The sequence below is a fragment of the Ceratotherium simum genome, chromosome 2 (assembly GCF_057802395.1).
Source record: "Ceratotherium simum simum isolate JZ-2026a chromosome 2, ASM5780239v1, whole genome shotgun sequence".
NCBI classification, from domain to species: domain Eukaryota; kingdom Metazoa; phylum Chordata; class Mammalia; order Perissodactyla; family Rhinocerotidae; genus Ceratotherium; species Ceratotherium simum.
Genome location: NC_141901.1, coordinates 72,763,033 through 72,780,604, shown reverse-complemented (window position 1 = coordinate 72,780,604; position 17,572 = coordinate 72,763,033). Strand labels below are relative to the sequence as shown.

Sequence of the window (17,572 nt, the reverse complement as noted above, 5' to 3'; positions counted from 1 at the left end):
TTTCCCTTGGATTTTTAAGTCCGTTGTCTTCTAGCATGCAGTGTTGCTGATAAAAAGACTAACACAACCTCGATTTTTGTTCCTTGGAAGCATTTATGATTTTCTCTTTATCCATGATGTTCTGAAATGTCGCAATTGTGACTGCTTTGTAGATCTTCATTCATTTATCCTAACCAGCTCTAAGTAAGCCTTCTTGATGTGCAGATTTATGCACTTCAAGTCCAGAAAATTTTCTCAAATTATTTCTTCTGATTTGTTTGTTCTTTCTTTCTGGAACACTTATTAGGCAGCTATCAGACTCCTAGATTGACCCCTTTGTCTCATATTTTCTGTCTCCTTGTCTTTTTGCTTTCCTTTACATTGTACAGACTTTATCTTCTGGCCCTCAAGGTAAGGGTTTTTTCCAGTCATAGTTTTTACTTCCAGGTACTCACTCTTGTTCTCTAATTTCCCTTTTTTTCATGGCATCCTATTCTGTTTTATGGTTGCAATTTAATCTTTAATTTCTCTGGGGCTACTAATTAGCTTATAGTACATTTTACTACATTCCTGAATTATCCTGTTGCTCTTTTATCCACTTACTGTTTACTTATTTTGGGCTTTCTTTCATATGTTCCAGATTTTCCTCTTCATCCTTGGTTGTCTGCCTATAAAACAGTCTTATTATAGCTCCATTTCACAGATGAGAAAATTAATTCATACAGAGGTTAAGTAACATGTTAAAGACTATGCAGATAATAAATAGCAAATTTGAGATTCTAATTCAGTTAGTCTAATTTCAGAGCCTGATCTCTCAACCACTCTGCCTTCTAGTTATACTAGCTGCCTTAAGTTCTCCCCAAATCATGCATTTAATTTATTTAAGGAGGGAATTTACTGTTTTGGGAGTGGGAAGACTAGGAGGAAATGTCTTGCAGGTTGTTGTTTTGCCAATAAGTGCTAGGGAGTTGCTTTGTCTCTTAATCCAAGGACTTCTAATAGATGCATTTCTAAACATTACCACAAGATGGTGCACAATGACTACACACATTTGTTCCCAGTGGCAAAAACTAACTAGGATCTGGGAGACTAATTTTAGAGATTCAGGGGACTCCCAAAAATTTCAAGGCAGAGTTGGCAAGTCTTGTCAGGAATGAGGACTGTAAACAAGTTTGTTTATAGGATATTAGCATACGGATAGCACCTAAGTGACAAAAACTTCTTACTGTATTTGTTAGAAATGGTACTTAGAAAATATAAGTGCTCCCCCACTCTCATCTTACTCCCTACATCCTCAGAATTGTCTGAATTTGTCTTATTAACAAACATAAGCTTACAGAATTGATAATTGGAAAAATAGGGTCTCAGAGAAAATTGACCTAAGCTGTACTTTATTAGTTATACTCTCAAGTTAACAGATTCCATACTCCATAACTATTAAAATCTGAAATGCATACATTTTCATAGTTTTGTCACATATTATATTAATTTACATATTTTACAGCCTCCAGTTCCAAGTATTTAAAGTAAAATAAATTTATTAATGTCAGTTAGAAATGTATTTAAGGAAAATATTTAAAATTACTGTAACAGGGTCAATAATGGCTGGTGGGGCTGCTGTCAGTTGCTTAAAAAAAATCCAGAAAAAAATATGAAATAGCAGGTTTTCCTGACACACTTAGCATCACATCCTAATTATAAATTCAAATAATTTGTTCTGTGCATAAGCTACTGGAGTTAATATTTCTAAAAAAATATTACTTTGACTTTTGCAATTCCTGATTTATGCTAATCACAGATGCATGCACTTTATGATTTTACTTTTTAAATGAGAAAGCATCTCCTTTTAATTTTTTGCCAAATATTACACAATCATTTTGTTATTTATTTATCAAGAAAAAGATCACACTGATGATTTGGAGTCCTTGATTTTGCAATTTAATGCACATACATACCAAAGAGTACAAAGAAAAGCAGGCTGCCTTTTGACTAGTATTTAAATGTGCACACTTCCAAAGTGCTCGGGCACTGGTTTTATCCTTGCATTCTTCAAGTACATTAAATTTTCATACTCAGAATGGCATAGCAAATGCAAATGAATTTATTAATGTCAAATCAATTTTCTTCAAATTAAACAAAGCCTATACTTCTTATTGAGAATGCATTTAGCAGATAAGTTTAAATGCCTAAACCTCATATATTAAGAAGTAACTGGCCTGAAAAAAAATCTTTAAATTTTTTTACAACTAAAAAAGTGTATTTTTCACATTGCCATACCTTAAAAATAGCAAAAATATTTTTCCTTAAGTTTTACAAAAATTTTATCTCTTGGACTATAACTATATATGTGAAACTGCTGCTAAGAGAATGTTTTCAAAGAGTTGTAGGAAGCATAAAAAGAAGTTTTAATTATATTATGTATACTAAAGTTCATACTTTTATGTTTACATATGGTTGTATAATTTGACAATATACAATATTAAAATATTCGTTGAACTTGCAAGCACATTTGGAAACAATCACTTAGCAACTATATTCTCTGAACTAAATTCAGTTTGCATCATTTAATAATATGGTCTCACAAGAGGTCAGAAAAACTGAAATTTGTATTGATTTGAAAAAGCCTAAATTTTGTTGCCACACTCTTAATAGGGTAAATTCATGACCCCTTTATTGTGTCAGTTACTGAGAAAGAAAATGCAGATAGTGTATGTATGTTATGTTTAAAGGTATAACTGTGTATCTTTATTTGGGGATACATGAATTTGCATAGAAGAACTGAATTATATAATCAGGATTTCATAAGACTTGGGTTGGTTGTGTATACCTGTATATGAAGGTGATGTGGGTGTGTGTGTGCGTGTATAATAAAACATGATTTGTCTGATAGGAAACATTTTTATCTGTTTTCCACAGAGTTGTGCTGAATACATGGGGAACTTCTGCCCTCATAAAAGGCTCATGCTAGTAGGAAGAATAGTAAACATCCCAACTTTTTATGACAGTTGCAAGTAACAGAAACAATGCAAGCTATTTTAAACAAAAAACAGGTGGTAGGTGGGGGAAATGTATTACATGAACACAGATATCTCACACAGTACAAAACCAGCAATGCAGCTAGGCAGTAGGAGGGACTCGAAACCAAGAAATGGAAAGTCATCAAAACCCTGGCTCTGGCATTCTCACCTTTGCTTCTCTCTGTGCCTCTGCTTTACTCTTCTCTTCCATAGTTCAGCTATCTGACAGCTCTGAGTTTATATTATCTTCACGCAGTCCTAATTCTAAAGCGTCTTTCTTAAACTAAGGTACTTTCTTCCTTCTGGGAATTTGGACTTGGGAATGAATGAAAGAAGGTCACATTGGTTCCTAATAATTTTGCTGTCAGGAAAACAGTGGCCAGAATGGAGGTCTGAGGACAATGTAGTATAAAGAGGACAAACATAGCCTACTTCTGAGATGTGGGAGTCAATTCTAAGAAAAAGGGGGTCATTGAAAGCTTTTTTCCCTAAAAAAAAGGAAAATGGAAAGTACTTCCCTCTAAAAGAAAAGATGGTATAACATCAATAATGGTAACATTTAGAAAGCCCTTTATTAGTTTACAAAACATTTTCACATACACTTTTTTCATTTGCTTATTAACACAACCATTTAAGTAGGTATTCCTCCAATTTCATTCAACAGATACTTATTGAGGACCTACAGTGTACCACTTTCCACATATATTTTCGAGACAGAATGATAGGACATGCTGACATTTGGATATGGAGTAAGGGAAAAGGATAATCAAGAAGGGCTGCTAGGTTACAGTCTTGAGCAACATGGTGGATGAAAAGATGGCAGTACCGCTAACTGAAATGAAGACTGGGAGAGAAACACGTACAGCAGATGTAAGATGGAGAAAGGGAGAAGAGATCACAAGTTTGGATATGTTGCATTTTACTGGCCTAAGAAACATCCAAATGGAGATGTTCAGTATATCGCTTGATATGTAAGTGGCATTTAAAGTCACAAAAATGGATGAGATCACCTAGGAAAATAACGTAGATAGAAAAAGGGGGAGGCCTGGGACTGAGTCTTAGATAATTCCAAAATTTAGATGTCAGAGAGAGAAAGAAGAGTTTGGAAAATATTACGAAAAAAGTAGCCTTTGATAAAGCAAGTCAGGAAAAGGAGTGTCGCAGAAACATGTTTTCGTTTGCTTATTAAATACAACCATTTAAGTATGTATTTTAAGGGCAGGCTTAAATTTTTAAAAAAAGTGATCAGTGATGTTGAATGCTGCTAAGAAATACGGTTATCTTCATTCTACAGATTTGGAAACTAAAGCTCAGAAAAACTATAATTTGCAAAGATCACAAGAGGCAGTACATATCAGAGCGAAGATCAGAGCCCACATTTCTCACTCCGATTCTTTTTGTCTAACTTTTTATTTAAGTATATGTAAATATAGAAAAGTACATATATAGTAAATATACAGCATAATGAATTCTCACATACTGAACATACCCATGTAACCAACACTTAGATCACACAACAGAGAATTATCAGCATCCCCAAAAGCCAATCTTGTGTCCCCCTTCAGTCACCTCTGCCAAGAGTATCCCTTATCCTGACTTGCAATCACATACATTAGTATATTGGTTTTCTAGGGCTGCCATAACAAAGTACCACAAACTGGGTGGTTTAAAACAACAGAAATTTATTCATTTACAGTTCTGGAGGCTAGAAGTCAGAAATCAAGTCAGAAATCATGGACATACTCCCTCTGAAACTTCTAGGAGAGGATCCTTCCTTGCCTCTTTCAGCTTCTGATAGCTCCAGGCGCTCCTTAGCTTGTGGCAGCATCTACCACAATCTATGCCTCTGTCTTCGCATGGTTGCTTCTCTCTGGGTCTGTGTCTTCATATGGAGTTCTCCTCTCTGTGTCTGTGTATCTTTTCTCTGCTTATAAGGACACCAGTCATACTGGATTAGAGTCCACTCTAATCCAATATGACCTCATTTTAACTTGACTACATCTGCAAAGACCCTATTTCCAAATAAGGTCACATTCACAGGTACCAGGGACTGGAATGTCAATGTGTATTTTGGGCAGACACAACTCAACCCATAACAATATTACCTATTTATATAATTTATATAAATGGATTCATACAGTATTACATTTTTGTATCTGGCTTCTTTTGCTTAGCATTATGTTAGTGAAATCCATTCATATTTTTGTGGAGTCATAAGTCATTCATTCTCATTGCTCTATAATAGGAGTTGGCAAACTATGGTCCATGGGCCAGCCACCTATTTTTTAAATAAGTGGGTTTTTTAAAATAAAGTTTTATTGGAACACAGCCATGCCTCTTCATCTACGTATTGTCTATGGCTGCTTTGGACCTACAGAGGCAGTTGCATAGTTGCAAAGGAGACCACATGGCCTGCAAGCATAAAATATTTACTATCTGGCCCTTTAAGAAAACGTTTGCCAACCTCTGTAGAATTCTAAGAGGTCAATATACCACAATTTATTTGTCCATAGAACTGCTGATGTGCATCTGGCTGGTTTCTAGTTTAGGGCTAATATGACAGTAGTACTATGAACATTCCAAAATATGTCTTTTGGTGAACATATACACTCACTTCTGTTGGGTATATACCTAGAAGGGGAACTGCTGGCTCACAGAACATGCATACATTAAGCTTTAGTAAATACTGCTGGTTTTCCAAAGTAGTTACACCAATTTATACTTATATTAGTGATTGACAGGAATGATTGTTACACATCCTCATCTCACTGTAGATTAATTTTTATTCCCTCAATGTATAATGAAGTTAAATACTCTTTCATATGTTCTTGACTATTTGATATCCTCTATTTTGAAGTGTCTGTTTAATCTTGTACCCATTTTTCTAATAACTTATCTTTTTTTATAGACATAGGAGTTCTTTATATATTAGGTATAATAGTTCTTTGACAGTCTGTTAGTTTGCTAAGGCTGCCGTAACAAAGTACTACAGACTAAGTGGCTTAAACAACAAAAATTTATTTTCTCATAATTCTTTTTTTTTTTTTTTGATTTTTTATAATCTTTTTTTTTTTTTAATTTTTTGTTTATTGCAGTAACATTGGTCTATAACATTGTAAAAATTTCAGGTGTACATCATTGTACTTCTATTTCTGCATAGATTACATCATGTTCACCACCCAAATACTAATTACAACCCATCACCACACACATGTACCAAATTATCCCTTTCACCCTCCTCCCTCCCCCCTTCCCCTCTGGTAACCACCAATCCAATCTCTGTCCCTATGTGTTTGTTTATTGTTGTTTTTATCTACTACTTAATGAAGGAAATCATACGGTATTTAACCTTCTCCCTCTGACTTATTTCACTTTGCATTATACCCTCAATGTCCATCCATGTTGTCACAAATGGCTGGATTTCATCGTTTCTTATGGCTGAGTAGTATTCCATTGTGTATATATACCACAGCTTCTTTATCCATTCGTCCCTTGATGGGCACTTAGGTTGCTTCCAAGTCTTGGCTATCGTGAATAAGGCTGCAATGAACACAGGGGTGCATGTACCTTTGCAAATTGGTGTTTTCAAGTTCTTTGGATAAATACCCAACAGTGGAATAGCTGGATCATATGGTAGTTCTATCCTTGATTTTTTGAGGAATCTCCATACTGTTTTCCATAGTGGCTGCACCAGTTTGCACTCCCACCAGCAGTGTATGAGAGTTCCCTTTTCTCCACATCCTCTCCAACACATATTGTTTCCTGTCTTGTTAATTATAGCCATTCTGACGGGCGTGAGGTGATATCTCATTGTGGTTTTGATTTGCATTTCCCTGACAGTTAGTGATTTTGAACATCTTTTCATGTGTCTGTTGGCCATCTGTATATCTTCTTTGGAGAAATGTCTGTTCAGGTCTTTTGCCCATTTTTTAATTGGGTTGGTAGTTTTTTTGTTGGTGAGATGCATGAGTTCTTTATATATTTTGGAGATTAAGCCCTTATCAGAAGTATGGTTTGCAAATATCTTCTCCCAATTGTTAGGTTGTCTTTTCGTTTTGTTGATGGTTTCCTTTGCTGTGCAGAAGCTTTTTAGTTTGATGTAGTCCCATTTGTTTATTTTTTCTATTGTTTCTCTTGCCCAGTCAGACGTGGTGTTTGAAAAGATGTTGCTAAGACCGATGTCGAAGAGCATACTCCCTATGTTTTCTTCTAGAAGTTTCATGGTTTCAGGTCTTACATTCAAGTCTTTAATCCATTTGGAGTTAATTTTTGTGTATGGTGTAAGGTAAGGGTCTACTTTCATTTTTTTGGCTATCCAAAAAAATGGCTATCCAGTTTTCCCAACACCCTTTGTTGAAGAGACTTCCTTTTCCCCATTGTATGTTCTTGGCTCCTTTGTCAAAGATTAGCTGTCCATAGATGTATGGGTTTATTTCTGGGCTTTTGATTCTATTCCATTGATCTGTGTGTCTGTTTTTGTGCCAGTACCATGCTGTTTTGGTTACTATAGCTTTGTAGTATATTTTGAAATCAGGGAGTGTGATACCTCCAGCTTTGTTCTTTTATCTCAGGATTCCTTTAGCTATTCGGGGTCTTTTGTTGTTCCATATAAATTTTAGGATTCTTTGTTCTATTTCTGTGAAAAATGTTGTTGGAACTTTGATAGGGATTGCATTGAATCTATAGATGGCTTTAGGAAGTATGGACATCTTAACTATGTTAATTCTTCCAATCCAAGAGCACGGAATATCTTTCCATTTCTTTGTGTCTTCTTCAATTTCTTTCAGAAATGTTTTATAGTTTTCGGTGTACAGATCTTTCACCTCTTTGGTTAAGTTTATTCCTAGGTATTTTATTCTTTTTGTTGCAATTATAAATGGGATAGTATTCTTAATTTCTCTTTCTGATACTTCGTTGTTAGTGTACAGAAATGCAACTGATTTTTGCATGTTGATTTTGTATCCTGCAACTTTACCATATTCGTTTATTACTTCTAAAAGTTTTCTGGTGGATTCTTTAGGGTTTTCTATATATAAAATCATGTCATCTGCAAATAGTGACAGTTTCACTTCTTCCTTTCCAATTTGGATCCCTTTTATTTCTTTCTCTTGCCTGATTGCTCTGGCTAGGACTTCCAGTACTATGTTAAATAGGAGTGGTGACAGTGGGCATCCTTGTCTGGTTCCTGTTCTTAGAGGGATAGCTTAGAGGGATAGCTTCTTGAGGCTACAAGTCCAAGATCCAGGTGTTGGCAGGGCTAGTTTCTTCTGAGGCCCCTTCCTTGGCTTATAGATGGTCTGTGTCTTCACATGGTCTTCCCTCTGTGTGTGTCTGTGTCCTAATTTCCTCTTCTTATAAGGATACCAGTCACACTGGATTAGGGCCCACTCTAATGACCTCATTTTAACTTAACTGCCTCTGTACAGACTCTCTCTCCAAATACAGTCACATTCTGAGGTACTGGAGGTTAGGACTTCAACATATGAATTTTGGGAGGATACAATTCATCCCATAAAAGCCAGGTGTATATATTGCAATTTTTTTCTCACACTCTGTGGTTGCCTTTCCCTTTCTTAGCGGTGTCTTTTGATGAACAGAAGTTCTAATTTTAACATAGTCAAATTCATCAAATGTTTTTATAGTTAGCATTTTTTGTGTCCTGTTTAAGAAATCTACCTATTCCAAGGTCTTGAAGATCTGTTTTTCTCCTAAAAGTTTTATTGTTTTCCTTTCACATTTAAATCAGTCATATATTTGGAAATAAGTCTTGTGTAGAGTGTGAGGTCACGGTAAAGATTTAATTTTTTCAATATGGACTCCACTTGATCTAGCACCATTTTTTAAAAAGACTACCTTTCTCCTCTGCATAGCACTGTCACTTCTGTCATAAATCAGTAACTGTATCTGTAGGTCCATTTTTGGACTCTCATCTATTACATTGGTTAATGTGTCTATTCTATGCTTACATTCCACTCTCTTAATATCTTTTGTTTAAAAACAAGTCTTGATATCTAGTAAAGTAAATTGTCCAGTTTTGTTTTTCTTCTTCAAGTTTACCTTGACTATTCTGGCTCTTTTGAATTTTCACATGAATTTTATAATCAGTTTGTTGTTTCAGAAAAAATAACAACAAAAGAAAAACCTGTTGGGATTGGGACTACAGTGAATTTAAAGATTAATTTGGGGAGAACTGACATCTTTACTATTAAATCTACTAGTTAAATCCACATTTACAATATTATACGCCACTATTTGAATCATCTATAGAGCTGCTTCATTTTATTTATATAGCTAATTATCAGTCATATGGTCCTGCCTCTTTGCAGGTCTCATAATCTTTTATTGTATACAGACATTGTATCTATAGATTCCAGATTATGTTATATTCCACCAGAGAGGGTTTCCTTTTTCCTCTGTCAGGCAAACATGATGAGTGATTGATCACATAAATCCCTTTCTAGGGCATGGCCTACCCAGGCTTTTAATTAAAAGCCTACAGGTCCTTGACTCCTCATCCCTAGAATGGTTCTCCTCTCTCCGGAATTTTAGTTTCTTTTCTTTGTGTGTGTGTGAGGAGATCAGCCCTGTGCTAACATCTGCCAATCCTCCTCTTTTTCTGCTGAGGAAGACTAGCCCTGGGCTAACATCCATGCCCATCTTCCTCCACTTTATATGTGACGCCTCCACAGCATGGCTTGCCAAGCGGTGCGTCGGTGCGCACCCGGGATCTGAATGGGTGAACCCTGGGCCACCGCAGCGGAGCGCGCGCACTTAACCGCTTGCGCCACCCGGCCGGCCTCTGGAATTTTAGTTTCTTTAATCTGCTTTCACAGATGTCCTAAAAATTGTAATTTTTATAACTTATATAGGCTTTTATAGTTGTTGCTGTGGAAGCATTGGCCTGCCACAAACTACTGCATCCTACCCAGAAATGGAAGCTCTTCTGTGTTCTTTAAAGAGGAGGGGATGAGTGCTCATGGGCTCACAGAATAGTCCTGTATGTGCTCTTCCTGCCATCATTCATTGCAGTTAATCATAACTACCAATACTATTCAGAGCACGACTGTTTTGGTTACTTTGGTAGGAGCTGCTATTCTCACATTCCCCAGTACCTGCTAATTGCTCCCCTTACTGGGCCAAAGCAGTGAAAACAGAACCAAATTAATGAGGAAGAGCTGGATGATAGACTGCCTGTGCCTCAAGTATTAACAACATTTAGTGTTTATTTTGTAGATTTGACTATGGAATCACATAAATATTTTACATTACTATAAAAAAATTCTAAAAAACTATTCTAACAACATAAAATTAAATAAAATATAAAATTAAATAAAATATAAAATAAAATTTAAAAGTATATGTGTATATATTTGGTGGCATAGCCACATACAGAGAAGACCTATTCCAAGTGATTTTAAAACAGAGTAATTTGATTATACACGCCTAGTGAGATATATTCTAAGAACACAAATATTTGCTAAAAAATCTTAAACTATTTTTAATAATCATATTAAGAGTGGTAGTTTGGTGTTGTTATTCTGAGACTCTTTGTTGTGTGTTTAATGTGGAATAAAGAAAATTAGTGACATTCTATCATTTTTGGAGTCATTGAGAACCAAATTTCTCAGCATGACAGAAAGGTTATACAGATAATTGAGTTTAAGGATAAATACTGTAGCCCTGAATTTGATTTGAACATTTAAATAAGAATTAATTATGTATATCTTTAAAAAAAACCCACATATTTCCTAATTCTCTGCACGCAAAAATCCAAGAGATAATTATCACTCAATGGCAAAGAGGTCCCCTAGCACACAGACTGTGATCTTAAAAAACTACTTACCATTAAAAGAAACCAAAGATCCTTGGAGAAAAGGCTTATTACAGGTCTGGGGCTAGAAATATACAAGGTAAGCCTGTAACATCATATCACCCCACACAGCAAGGAAGCTGTCAAAACTACTAGGGACATATCAAATGGATTCAGGAACCAATCTGGTATATCCATGGTATCAAGATGATATACCTATAACATTTATGAGATAATTAGCAATATGAACAGTAACTCGATTTTAGATGATATTAGTTACTACAGATCTTTCCCAACTTACGATGGAATTACATCCTGATAAATCCATCGTAAGTTGAAAATATCATAAGTTGAAAATGCATTTAATACACCCAACCTACTGAACATCATACCTTAGCCTAGCCTACCTTAAATGTGCTCAGAACACTTACATTAGCCTACAGTTGGGCAAAATCATCCAACATAAAGCCTATTTTATAATAAAGTGTTGAATATCTCATGTAATTTATTGACTACTGTACTAAAAATAAAAAACAGAATGGTTGTATGGATATAGAATGGTTGTAAGTGTATCGGTTGTTTACCCTCGTGATCCTGTGGCTGACTGAAAGTTGCGGCCCGCTGCCGCTGCCCAGCATCACGAGAGAGTATCGTATTGCATATCGCTAGCCCCGGAAAAGATCAAAATTCAAAATTTGAAGTACAGTTTCTACTGAATTTGTATCGCTTTCACACCATCCTAAAGTCGAAAAATCTCAAGTTGAACCATCGTTAAGCCAGGGACCATCTGTATTAGCTTTTTATGTATAAGAGTAAAGTAGTTACGTTTTTCTCTTAAATCCCTACCATTTACAAACAAATACTGAAACATTTACAGAGGAAATAATATGATATCTGATTTTCTTCAAAAGGTAGAAGGGGAAAACTGAAAAGAGGTGTAGATGAAACAATATCAGCCATGAGTTGATAATTGCTTAAGGTGGGTGATGAGTGCATGAGAGTTCATTATACACTTCTGTCTACTTAGGTGTAGTATGTTTGAAATATCCCATAATGAAAAAAATTTTAAGTTCACTGTTACCTGGTTTGCCTTATCGAATCTGTAAATTCTTGTATATCACTTGCACTCCCCCTGACAGTGGCCGTAAGAATGGAGTGGGTATGAAAAAGGGGAAATGTATATCAAAAACTAATCAAATCATTTCTGCTCCAAATATCACTCCAATTTGACAAATATTAACTAGAAGAGAGAATTCTTATTATATATTACTAAGGCAATTATTATTCATCCTAAACATTTATTCGAGTATCCACAATCTGAGTGAAGCAGTACTGTAACAGTGATACTCCTCCCTAGCCATTTCTTTGCTTTAATGCAAAATAGGAATAAATATAGCTATTTACCTTTATTGGATCCTGCTATAGTAGATCTATCTGAATGTTTAGAATGGGAAACATCTGTTTCTGATTTTTTTTTAATAATTATTTGATTTCCAAACCTCTTGGGTCCTAAGTAAAAGACTGTAAATTTCTGCTGAATATCAAGTCCAACTAGAAAAAAGAAAGAAGTTTACAGGTGCTTATTTAAATCATATAATTCCATACATGAGACTATTTGTTTTTATATTTCTTATATTTTCATACCTTTTGGAACTGGCAGGGCTACTAAGTCCAGGAAATAAAAATGCAAAAAAATATACATAACAAATGAAAATTAAAGCATCTATCATCATAAAAATAAAAATTGATGCTCCTACAATAATTGAAATTTAACTATCTTGGAAAATAATATATCTATAAATGAACAGATAAAATTCTAATTTGGTTATCCTAGTCCATGCTATCTTTTACACACCTAAATACATGAAACTTCCTTTAAAATTATTCACATTATTTAAATAAATTACTTTTATACAATATCATTTATAATGTTCCAGCATAGAGGAAATAACTTTTAAATTATTTTATCATATTTTTTACATTCACATCTTCATTACTTCAATCAACTTACCATATTCAGAACTAATTAGATTTATGCTAAGATCTTCAGATTTAAGAGCTCTCTTCACATCAATCTTTTTAACCCAATTTCCAGCTTTTAGCAAAACAGAATCCCTGAAAAAGAGTAATGCATTGTTTAAGTAGTGATCCGAACACTAAATGAAATAATATATTAATCTTCAAGGGCTAATTGAGGCTAAGATAAGTCTTACCCAGTGGTAAACTGAAGTTAGTACTGAAAACCACTTTCCCCAAGTTCTGAGGAGGGAGAAATGGAGTGTCAGTGGAGCTACCGTGACCATAATTTTCTTAACTACTCATTGACCCAACAGCTAATTCCAAGTTGCACTGACTCATTTCAGGCCCACCTGAATACCGAGTTGCTATCAATAACCCATGAACTTGCCCCTAAATCACAAACCACTTTAAAATGGCTGTACATGTTATATGGATTTGTGAGAACTTCAACAGCTCTTTAAAATTGATATGAAATAGTTTGCATCTAATAACTTTACAAACAAACCAGCAAGCAATTTTGTGATTGAACTTAGTCTCATATAGTCAAGGCTGTCATTAGATTTAGTTGCCACAAAGAATAAAGATGTGTACAATGATATATTCTATATAAGTGTGTCAAGCTAGTTGCAGCAGAGTAATTACCAGTGAAACAGATATTCTATCAGTCACTGTAGTCCCTTTAGGAATCTTGCATGGGACATTTTAGGAAGGTATTTTTCAGTACACCAGCAATAACCAGGTCACTGCCATTCCTGAACTTACAAGTACAGTAACATGGTTAGGAGCATAGGCTCTGGAGTCAGAATGCTTGGGTTCAAATCTAGACTTTGCTATAAACTACTTATATGACCTCGGACAAACTGATTAAACTCTCTTGGTCTCAATTTCCTCCTCTATAAAATGTAGATAATGATAGTACCTGTCTCATACAAGGATTAAACAGTTCAATACCTGGAACCTATAAAGTGCTCAAAAAATATTAGCTATAGCTATCACTGATATCCTTAGAGTTTGCTTATGACATCCTGGGAGAAAATAATAGTATTAGAAAAAACGCTGAAGTAAAAATGAGAGGATGGCATGCTAGAGAACTAGGTATAGGGAAGGTACCTCTTGTATATTTGATCTGATTGCCTGGATCCTACAATGGAACTATAGTAGTTTGTTAGATTTTAATTTGGAAATAGAAGATATATTTTGAAGTGAGTAGGAGGAAGATTACACTCAAAGAGTTGTAAGGTCATGAATGACTGGAAAAAAGCAACAAAATAAGAAAGTTCAGCAACAGTGGACTACAGCTACTTCTAAAGGTCATCTATTCACTTGTTTCAAACCATGGTGATAGATTTTACACTTTGTTCATTTGAGTGCTCAATATAACAATCTAAAACAACAGACCCAATGTTAATATCTTCTTTAATAGACAACTAGAGAAACTACTCCATTATAGTGTCAGGGAAATGTAATTTAATTGATCCCACAGTGATTTTATTACTCTTTTTCTCAGCAAAATTTTTCTTTTATACTATATGCTTAGAAAAAAAATCAAATAGAAATTTTACACTTACATAATTTTGTGCTTAAAAACCAGTTGATTATCTGTATCACCTATGATTAAGGTAACATAGTGAGAATCTGGTGCTGTTCTTTTAGTTTGTAGCTGTTCAAAGTTTCTTAATATAATGGTCACTAATATTTCCGCCATGGAATCACTATATCTTGCAATCTTTAAAAAAGGATAAGCATAAAAAGTGTTAAAAATAATCTTACTACTCAGCTCCAAGTCAGCTATGGGTAGCTTTATTCCTGAAAAGCCAAGCAAAATATCTAAGAAACAGAAAACATTTACCTGTTCCACTTCAAGTTCATATTTGGGTAGACACATCACTGTTTCTTTTATCTGAGTTCCAAAAGGGGGATGTCTATTTAAAATCTAAAAATATTTATATCATTATATTCTTACAATACTAAAAATTCTTTTAGTAAAATATTTTTTAGAGTCAATAGTTTTAATAATGTTTGTTACCCAAACAAGTCTTAAGTTAAAACACTCACGACTAAGAGAAGGAAAATCATTTTTCAGTAGAAATAAAGATATAAAAGCTGGGTTTTAGAATTTAGATAGAATTCAAGTAACATTAGGAATAAGTAAAGATTAAATACCAGTTCAATTTCCCTTGCATCTGTTTCTTCTATTTTTTTAAAGGAAGTCAAACCTGCATTTACCATTGCATTCGACAATGTTATACCTGTGTAAAATTAATCAAACAGCAGTTTTTAAACAATCCATTTAAAACTATATCTATACTTAAATATTTAACAACATTAATAAGAAAAGATTTTAAAGATCCAGATTAATAACTAATTTTTAAAGCTTTAAAAAAATGTTTTCAGTTGGATTATTTAGGCTGTCACATTATTCAATTGTTCATATTTAGTTTTTCAAACTAAAATAAAATATGCATTTGCTTTCTAAAAGAGGAACTCTTTGGTCCACATGATGACTCATCCCTTAGCTTTACCATATGTCATCCATACAGCAGGTAACAAAAGACACCTACTGTTACACTCGTATTTGAACAAAGGCAACCTGAATCAGAGACGGGAACATTGCCTTCACGAGGCTATGGCTCTCTGAGCATTTCTGTCGTAGAAATAGAGTTCTCTCTGTTTCTGTACCTAAATCAGATAGTTTTACTCTTCTGTCTAAAATTTCCACTGCCTTTCCATTGCTTTTAGAATAAAGTGGCAATTTCCTTACTGTGGCCAAACTCCCTTACCTATGACTTGACCACATCCTACCTCTCCCATTTAATTTCCTACCATTCTCCTCTTGCTAACTACTCTCCAGCCACACTGGCTTTAATTTTGTTCCTTAAATACATCAAGTTCACTTCCATCTTTGGACTTTTTCTTTTTCTTTACACTTTAAGAAACTGGAGTTTAAAATTCTTACACTCATATGAATGAATTTAACCCAATCTCAAAATAGAAGATATTGTCAGAAGTATAAAATTCCAAAATATTACCACCTTGTCTAAAGCACATATATTACTGGTGAGGGTATGACACTCCTATTTCCTTATACATATCTTTAATTATTCTTGAGAATTTTTCTTACTCATTCTTAAGAAACCACTCCTGGTAGTCACAATTCTTTCATGTTCATTTTCCTTTTCCCTCAAAACTTTTCCTGACTTTTAATTTTTTAGTCTATAAACATTGTTGAAAATCAATTTGAATTCATTATTTTTTTCCTGATGCTCAGTAAGAACTTAGATTTGCTTTTTTGTTTGGATTCTCTCACTTTTCTATTATATGAATTTTGCTTGGCAATACTTGCTTCTTTCTGTTTAGCTGTAACAGCTGAGTAAATGTGAAAAACACATTAGTGTTCAACAATTTGGGATAGAATACAACTGATGCCCAGATTGACAGTATTCTAGAAAGCCAGAATGACTGACTTTTTCAAATATAATGAAAACTTTATTAGTAATCATTGACTCTAATTTCAAATTTTTCTCTAAGTTTCTATTTTCTAAATGTTGCATGAAATGTACTTCCCAATTCAGAACTCTTGTGTTTGTGGATGGGTGTGGCATTTGGTTTGTCAGGACTTCTGCAGCAGGGTGTCTTTACATCAGAAATCTCTCATCTACTTTGACCTTACTTTCACCAGCCAATCCCCACCTTCACCCCAGCTCCCAGGACTGGTCAGCCCTCTGCCACTCCACTGATTTCAAACTTCAAAGAAATAAAAAGTAGGATTTCCTCACAAAATAGTTGGAGATCTTCGTTCTAAGGAATAATAAGACAATCCCTAATGACCCATTACATAATTTTTTAATGTCCCCAAGATGCATATAAAATCATAAAGCTAAAAGGCTGTCAGTCAGGAAATAACAACCCTCCTTTTAGAGTTCTAGCTATCTAAGAAGGAGTAGGGTCACAAAGCCAAAGGCATCAAACTGGAAAACTCCAGAGTCCTTTAGTCATAACTAGTCTTTGTAATTGGCATCCTCTAGAGTTTTTCAGTTCACACCCTGAGCTAGATCCCAATAGACAGGAAACAATCAGGAACAATCTTTTGTCTACAGAATCTCTGTGAAGATTATTACTAATATTGTAGTTACTGAAAAAAAGAGAAAAAGTTAAGATATAAATAAGTGACATAGTTTTCTACAATGAATTAGGAATGGCCACAATTGCTAGCTCTGTATTTTGTCATTGAGATCAAAACAAAATAGTCATAAAAGTGGAAGAGAGAGCAACACATGGTTACTTAATTACTAAAACAAAATTTTACTCTTGGTTTCAGAACAAATTTAAAAATAAGAGCATTAATTTTGTTAGGTTTCCCAATTGATTTCAAATGGAATCCTTTAAGCACGAGCCAATGAAAATCAGATTTTCAAGAGAAGTAAAGTACTATACCTTATTTAGGCCTACAAACAAATTTTTTCCTTAAAGAATCATATACTAATTTTTATAATAGTGAAATACAAAATAAGTTGCAGACACTGACAAACCGTCTGCCTGTACTCAGTACCTACCAATTTTTTCCAGCTGTTTGGATACATGCACAGAGTTTTCCCAAAGTTTACATCTAAAACATTTAGCTAAGATCAAACTGTTCAATAGTACAGCAAACTTCTTTTCTTGAATAGCCACAAAATCTGACAACCCTAAAAGAAAAGTTTCCAATATTAAATCTAGTATACTAGTTTACTGTAAAAATATTGAAAAT

General features: G+C 34.4%; 1 protein-coding gene across 5 annotated transcripts in view; it reads right to left on the bottom strand.

Annotated features, from left to right (window-relative positions):
- Positions 1 to 17,572, bottom strand: part of HFM1 (helicase for meiosis 1) — a 101,763-nt gene that overhangs the window by 20,699 nt on the left and 63,492 nt on the right. For all 5 annotated transcript variants that reach the window (XM_014780161.2, XM_087447654.1, XM_087447660.1 and 2 more), the window contains 6 exons: positions 17,379 to 17,510; positions 14,989 to 15,074; positions 14,675 to 14,758; positions 14,394 to 14,551; positions 12,818 to 12,921; positions 12,211 to 12,357 (listed from right to left, as the gene is read on the bottom strand). In XM_014780161.2, the coding sequence (XP_014635647.1) occupies positions 12,211 to 12,357; positions 12,818 to 12,921; positions 14,394 to 14,551; positions 14,675 to 14,758; positions 14,989 to 15,074; positions 17,379 to 17,510 (711 nt within the window). The remainder of the gene's footprint in view (positions 1 to 12,210; positions 12,358 to 12,817; positions 12,922 to 14,393; positions 14,552 to 14,674; positions 14,759 to 14,988; positions 15,075 to 17,378; positions 17,511 to 17,572) is intronic.